General features: G+C 38.9%; 1 protein-coding gene across 1 annotated transcript; it reads right to left on the bottom strand.

Annotated features, from left to right (window-relative positions):
* Positions 1-1,624: 1,624 nt before the first annotated feature.
* LOC149796347 (uncharacterized) lies at positions 1,625-5,956 on the bottom strand. The gene is made up of 2 exons (XM_089960196.1): positions 2,591-5,956; positions 1,625-2,383 (listed from the first exon to the last, which is right to left on the bottom strand). Exons 1-2 carry the CDS (start codon positions 5,954-5,956, stop codon positions 1,625-1,627), a joined length of 4,125 nt encoding a protein of 1,374 aa, XP_089816322.1.
* Between the last annotated feature and the right edge of the window lie 2,152 nt (positions 5,957-8,108).

Here is an 8,108-nt window from a genome sequence, read left to right on the forward strand (position 1 = left end):
GGATGTACCAAGTAATACATATATACAACAATCCCATTACAATAAAAACATGCATAGTAGATATGTAAAGTAGATGTAAAATTCTCATTTGTGGATTAGAAACGTAATTAAGCTTCAGACTTCAAACAAATAATTCAAGGTAACAATATTTTGGGGTAAAGTTTGTATGTTTTCACCATTCTAAATCGCATTTGTTATGTCTTATCGCAGATATCTCCGTTGAGTGCAAGTTTTGTTTATGATCAGCATGCAAAAAGAGCATTACTTCATCTCATGACACTTCATTCAACTGAATTCAAAGCTGTCATGCTGCAACAGGTGATACTTGGGGTATCTCAAATTTCGTACCGCAGAATTTTGGTTGAATTGTTTTATTATAAACCATTGAGGAATATAATCATTATGTCCTTGTCACGAATCCGGCGCTTGGTCATTCTGGCTCCGGAAAACTGGACTACCGTACACCTGACTAGCTGTCTCTCATAGAGAGAGAAATACTGTACTAAGGACATACAGTATTTTGCTTTCTGACAGTGCCGTTGTTTATACCGTTAACAGAAGATACATTTAAAATTTGACAGTAGAAAAATGATCACGTGTCCTATGACATATGGTAGGAATAAGAGTTGCACCATTCTAATTCAACACCGGCAGCAACGATCATGCATGATAGCATTTTTTGGTTTAGTTTGCATCATTGGTAGAACTGCTATATGTACGTTTTTGGGGCTGTTCTGACATGTTTTTAAAAGTGCATAAATTTCAGTGTTAAATAGAACTTGACTAATATTCGTTCTCGAAATAAATACCATCGTTATTTTAATAATTGTATCGAGTCATTATAATCATCTACATTTTACTATTCCCAGGCTGTTACGGGGTACAAAAGTTGCAAACAATAACATCCAACACAAAGTATATTCCCAGCCAATTTTTAATGTTCACCCAAGCTAGGGCTCAAGGCGACTGCTCTTTACAGAGAACAATTCTTTAGTTTTACACCAGGGCAATAGTTTATCAAAACAACAGTGATGACAACTGCAGACTCCAACTCCAATGGGTCAGAATCTTTATCAGTATCAGATGTGAACTAGGTAGAATTTGTTTCTAACATTACCATATCTGACCGCTTAAAATCCATTAAACTAAAACTATCATGTACACCACTGTCTCTTGTCTTAATGATAATCAAATATTTATACAAATAAATTAGAGGGAAATGTTAGGCATTAATATGACGGCAACACCTTCCCCCTTAAGAGAAAACTAGTTTTCGAACAAAATTATAAAGGATGGACAAGCAAGATCGAAGGGTTAATATTTGGCTGTATACAGTTCTGTGCAATTACCTTACTTCAAGAAATTTAAAAGTTCTAGCTTCTCCCTGGCAATTAGAGTTCTATCAAATAGCATACAGTGCAAGCATTCAATGAGTCGCTAAATATTTCCATATTCCGAATACAACATTTAGCATAACATCTAAAACAAACATTTTGGATTCACTTAAAATCAAACTGATGTGCATTTCGAAAGTACTTAATTAGTAGACAAGCTATAATACACATTATCATATGGGTCTTAATTCAGATAAGTCCAACAAGAATGAACACTAAAACACATAGTCTTAGACTCCAGCACGTGACAATCCATCAGCATTTGCATTCTCTGCTCCCCGACGGTGTTTGATCGTGAACTCATATGGTTGCAGACACAGGGACCATCTCAGAAGCCGTTGGTTTTTTCCTTTGTTTTGGCTTAGCCAGGTTAATGGGTTATGGTCAGTTTCAACACTGAATGGAGCACCACACAAGTAGTAGTGAAGAGATTCTATCGCCCATACTATCGCAAGGCATTCTTTCTCAATTGTAGAATAATTCTGCTCCCTGGGCAATAGTTTGCGGCTGAGATACGCTATCGGATGTTCGTCCTTATTGTCATTGTACTGACTCAAAACAGCTCCAATGCTCGCATCACTTGCATCCGTTTGCAGTACAAATGGGCGTTCAAAAACAGGATTGATCAGGATAGGTGCCTTTACAAGTGCATTCTTCAAATCACTGAATGACTTAACAGCTGTCTCATCCCATGTAACACGATTTGGCTGACCCTTCCTTGTCAAAATACAAAGCGGAGCCGAGAGCTCAGCGAAATTCCTGATGAATTTTCTATAATAGCCCACCATTCCTAGAAAGGATCGAACCTCTTTCTTTGTTGTCGGAAGTGGGAAGTCAACCATAGCTTTGACTTTGCTGTGGTCTGGTTTAATTTGCCCTCCGCCAACAACGTGACCAAGGCAAACAATAGTATCCTTTCCAATGTCACACTTGGAAGGTCTAACTGTCAGATTGTTTTCTCGCAATCTCTCCAAGACTGCTCGTAGATCCTGAAGGTGGTCATCCCAGGTCTCACTATAAATAATGATGTCATCAAAGTAAGATGCAACATTACGTAATTTGGCCAGCAACAGGTCCATCATGCGTGAAAATGTAGCAGGTGATGTTTTCATCCCGAAAGGCATAACGGTAAATTCATAAAGTCCAAAGGGTGTCACAAAAGCAGATTTCTCCTGCGCTTCTTTTGACAGAGGTACCTGCCAGTAACCTTTGGTCATATCGAGTTTGCTAATATATTTTGCATTTCCCAACTTCTCAAAAAGTTCGTCTATCCTCGGTGTAGGATAGGCATCAAAGAGTGTGACATTGTTCAATTTTCGGTAATCAACACAAAGTCGCAGACTTCCATCTTTCTTTTGAACAAGGACAATTGGTGAACTCCATGGGCTTGTAGATGGTTTTATCAATTCTTGCTGTAACATTTCGTCTACTATAGCTCTGACTTCAGCCCTTTTTGCATGGGGAATACGATAGGGTTTCTGCGTGATTGGAATGTCTGTTGTTGTTCGAATGTTGTGAGTGATCAAGTTGGTTTTGCCTGGTTTTGAAGTTAGCACGTCTTCAAACTCCGAGCATAATCTTCGCACCTGTTCTCGCTGTTCTTTCATCAGTCTACCATTCAGACTGATTTTGTCCAAACTCTCCGTGTCGGCCAGTGGGAATTCAATCCGTCCTCCTCCATCAAATTCATCACACACAGTTGCTGATAACAGTACAGCTCTCTTGTACTGACGTAATAGGTTACTATGGTAGGTTACTTGTCCTCGCCTACCACCAATGTTAATCTTGTAATTAACGTCATTAACCTTACTAATGACACGATAAGGTCCCTTCCAGTGAGCTTTCATCTTCGATGCATCAGATGGCAACAAAACTAGGACATCATCTCCCGGCCTAAATTCCCGTTTGGTAGCATTTTTGTCGTACCATGATTTAACTTTCTTGTGACACTCTGTTAGATTTTCTTTCACTAACTCACTTACATCAACCAATCTCTGGCGAATCGAAAGCACATGTTCAACAACTGACTTATGTGTCTCACCCTCACCGGTGAATAGATCCTTAAGAATCTCCATCGGCCCTCTTACTGGCCAACCATACAGCAGCTCAAACGGCGAAAAACCAGTTGCTTCATGTGGTACCTCCCTATAGCAAAACAGTGCATAAGGCAGCATCACATCCCAGTCTTCACCGTTCGTGGAACACAGTTTCTTCAAGACAGCTTTGAGTGTGCCATTCAATCTTTCGACCTTTCCATTGGATTGTGGCCTGTAAGGAGAAGTTGTGATCCCCTTGATGTTCAACATGTTGTAGAGTTCTTTCAGAAGTGTGCTTGTGAAGTTGGTACCTTGGTCTGTAAGGATAATCCTAGGTATACCAACCCGACTAAATAGGCCAATTAAGGTGTTGGCCACTGTTTTGGCATCAATGTCCTTCAAAGGACATGCTTCCGGATACCTGGTAGCTTCATCTACTATGGTTAGTATATATTTGTTCCCCGCCTTTGTGCGCTGTAGTGGGCCAACGATATCCATCGCAATCTTGACAAAAGGGTCAGACACAATTGTTGGACACACCATTGGAGCTTTCTCTTTCCCTGTTCTCCTTGCTGTCTTTTGACAGATGTCACAGGCCTGACAGTGCCTCTGAATATCCCCAAACATTCCTGGCCAATAAAATGCGGTTGTTATTCTTGCTTTCGTTTTCTCCCTTCCTAGATGACCAGCAAGCGGTCTATCATGTGCCAACTCTATCACTGCTTGACGTAACTGCTTTGGCAAAACTAATTGGATTCCATATTTTTCTCCATCCGACGACTTCCACTTCCGTTTTAAAATTCCATGCTCCCAGAAAAATGCATTGTCCATGCCTTCTATTTCACTTGCAGATGACAGGGCCTTTTCTCTCACTCCAGCCAACGAGCTGTCATTCTTTTGATACTGAGAAATTAATTCCACATTAACATTGTGCAGCTGATCAAGCGACAAGTTCTTGTCATCAGCCTCATCTTCACGATGGATGTCATCCTCATCCTCATCAAGACCATGATCACTATCTTCGTCCGAAAATAGCCTATCTAGATGCACGTCATCCAATTCATGGGATCGGACCCCACATTCTTTTATTTTCCTTTCACTTTCTGCAGCGTTCTCTTTCTGCGCTCTTGCCTGGTTCCTCGTTACTACCATAGTCCTTTTTTTCCTACGTAGAATGTCCATACCCAGCAGCGCTTGTGCTGCCAAGTCAGATACCAGTCCAACCTGGACATGACCCTTGTAGTATGGCGTGTCTAATTCTACTATGGCTAATTTCGCCTCAAAAGGCTGTCCAATGGCAGTGTAGAGTGTCAGGTTCTGTCCTTCAAGGATACATGACTTATCGACAAGGTCCTCACGTATCAAGGTCATTTCTGCGCCTGTATCTTTAACAAATAATACTTCCTTGTTGTTCACTGTTCCCGGTACATTTATTAACCGTTCACCAATGGTATTCTGGACAAAGTAGGTTGCTTGATTTTGTTGTTTTCTGCTGGGACAGTCACGCAAAACATGACCCTTCTGGTGACATTTATAGCACTTTTTGTCTCCATAGGATTTTTCTATCAAACCAGTTTTCTTGGACTGACGTGAGCTTGATGCTTGGTTATTTGCTTGTTGTCGGCTGTGCTTATGGTCGAACTTGCTGTCACTGATGGGCAAAACATAATCCTCAGCAGCATCGACAACAGAGCCATTGCCTTTATTGCGCCTTATCCACTGGGCCTGCACTGGTGGGAGAGCCTTCAAGAAGTATTCATCTGCTAAACATCTATGTGGATCACGACTATCAATGAACCGTGTTAAATACTGCTCTATACGTGCCATCAGACCTCTGTATGTTTCATTAGCATCCCTTCTTATGCTAACTAACTGGTTAAAATATTCATGAGGTCTTTTCCCAAACCTATTTATCAGGGCCTTTCTTAGCTCAACATAGCTTTTACTTGTTTGTTGTGCTACCTCTCTTGCCTCCCCTGTTAGCAGCGTTCTCAGTTGCAGGGTTTTCATTTCTTCGCCCCATTTGGCGTGATCAGCCACGGCATCAAATTCTGAGAGAAATGTAAGAATGTCTTCATTCGCTTGATGATTGTAAGTTTGAAGCTTGACTTTGAATGGGAGGCTCTCATTCCTTTTATCTATGTCTTTCTGATGTTTCACCCTCTCGATCTCTAACTCCAGCTCTTTAAGTTTAAGACTGTGCTCCATTCGCAACTTCTCCCTTTCAAAGTCTAATTTTTGTCTCTCAATTGCACATTCCCTCTCTAACTGTAACCGGTCACGTTCAGTTTGCTTGTTGGTGTCCTTGGATGTTTTTAGTTTGCTCTGTGTTTTCTTTAGTTTTCTTACAGGCTGCTCTTCCTCTATTTCCATGTCATATGGTTCTTCACCACTGAAGTCTCCCTCAATATCTGTGAATTGCATCAAATTTGTTTGCTGTTTCCGTCTGGTTCTATCCCTTGCAATGCTGTGCTCTTCAACAATCGTTCCTACTTCCTCATCTATAACGCCACCTTGGGTTGTCATTTCAATCCTTATTTTGTTTATCCTTGGCTTAACAGGAATCTCACCAACACAAAGTTACAGAGTATATCCAATAGCAATTTACAGCTACACTACTCAAACAAAACTTTGGTACTTGTGCTGTTTCAATGTTACTGTCAAATTTCCAACAACTTTGCTTTCCCGCCGCTGCCACCAAAATTGTTACGGGGTACAAAAGTTGCAAACAATAACATCCAACACAAAGTATATTCCCAGCCAATTTTTAATGTTCACCCAAGCTAGGGCTCAAGGCGACTGCTCTTTACAGAGAACAATTCTTTAGTTTTACACCAGGGCAATAGTTTATCAAAACAACAGTGATGACAACTGCAGACTCCAACTCCAATGGGTCAGAATCTTTATCAGTATCAGATGTGAACTAGGTAGAATTTGTTTCTAACATTACCATATCTGACCGCTTAAAATCCATTAAACTAAAACTATCATGTACACCACTGTCTCTTGTCTTAATGATAATCAAATATTTATACAAATAAATTAGAGGGAAATGTTAGGCATTAATATGACGGCAACACAGGCAAAGATGAAACGTACACGACCCTGTACTTGGGAATATATTTTGTATTTCCTTAGAACTCTCTGGAGTTAGAGATTAGACTTTTGCTGCCAGATTTTACGTCAAATTATACAATAAATCGATGTGCTAATAACGGTTATCCCTTTCATTGTCAATTACGTCTCTATTTATCGTCCATTAATTTTCTCATGTCTGGAATCTGCCTTTTATGTGTATTTGATGTACTACATGTCAGTGTTAGTTGCTATTATCGTTCCTAGAGGGTTTATTGATGTTCAGCAGACAAACCATGCACGATATTAGCTATCACGGAAACTCGGCTACGTGTGTTTTCTTATCCAAACTAGCTAATATCCAGCGTATGATTTAGTGATATGACTTAAAATTTCACCGCATAATTACTTTCCGTGCAATTTTAGACTTTCAGTTTGTCACGTAAAAAGCGCAACACACTTTGCGTCACATTTGGATTCAGTGTTATTTGAGTTCTAGACAGAACATGTAATAGGAAACGACGAAAATGTGGAGAAACGTTGTTCAGCCCCAAAATTATTCATCGCATAAATGTAAGAACCTATTACAAATGATTAAAGTGCTTATGGAAAAAGATATATATATACATATATATATATATATATATATATATATATATATATATATATATATATATATATATATATATATATATATATATATAAGGTGTATTTCATTTCAAATTTTAAAACCTCGACTCAGCAACTTTTCACCTCCATAAACTTCCGAATTCGAACTTTTGCTATAATGTCCAAGAGGTTATATTTTTCCCTATAAAGGCAAGACTTACAACTGTTGTAGCTTATTTTAAATTGTGTACATAGACCAATGCCGTGTTAACTTTCGTTGGGAGTTTGCTTGCAACATCGACAGTGTTTGGATTAACTTTATCACTCTGAATGTGCAAAGCATAGGGATGCAGTACTTATCTTAGTCGCTTAAGTCACTGGTCGTCAAATAAGACAGTTACTTTGTCTAATTAAAAATGATTTTATTATAATAACTTTCTGATGTGAAATCATGTCATGTACTCTTTTGTTTTAACGATTGTCATTTCGAGAAGTTATGAAACGTGTTCAAGTATCCTCGTAAACGGAAGCGATGCAAATCTTTACATTGTGGTATAACCTGTTAACGGATTTGATTGAATTTTGCTCAGTCTTCCATATTTTAATGAGCACGGTGTGCAAACTATGGAGTTTTAATTATTATGACCTGTCTAACTTATACTGGTTACAGTCCTTAACCTGTCTTGGAAACATTCAGAATCATCTTAATTAAACAGGTAATCCACAGTTAATACATCACAGACTTTACAGTATTTTTGGCGACACTTGCTTTAAATATGAAATGATCGTAATACGTAATCATATGTCTTGCAATTCTAACCTCCAGTAATATTCTTGTTTACTATGGAATCTTCATAAATAAACCAATATCTTATGCATACATGTATACACTTTATATACCGAATAATTTCTGTAGCATCAAAAACCGTCAAAACTTGCTTATAGGTCGATTCCAACTGCAATGAATATAGATCCTGTTACATAATGTAGTTGA

This window comes from Sinohyriopsis cumingii, chromosome 6, assembly GCF_028554795.1.
Source record: "Sinohyriopsis cumingii isolate HCF-2022 chromosome 6, ASM2855479v2, whole genome shotgun sequence".
Classification (NCBI taxonomy): Eukaryota; Metazoa; Mollusca; class Bivalvia; order Unionida; family Unionidae; genus Sinohyriopsis; species Sinohyriopsis cumingii.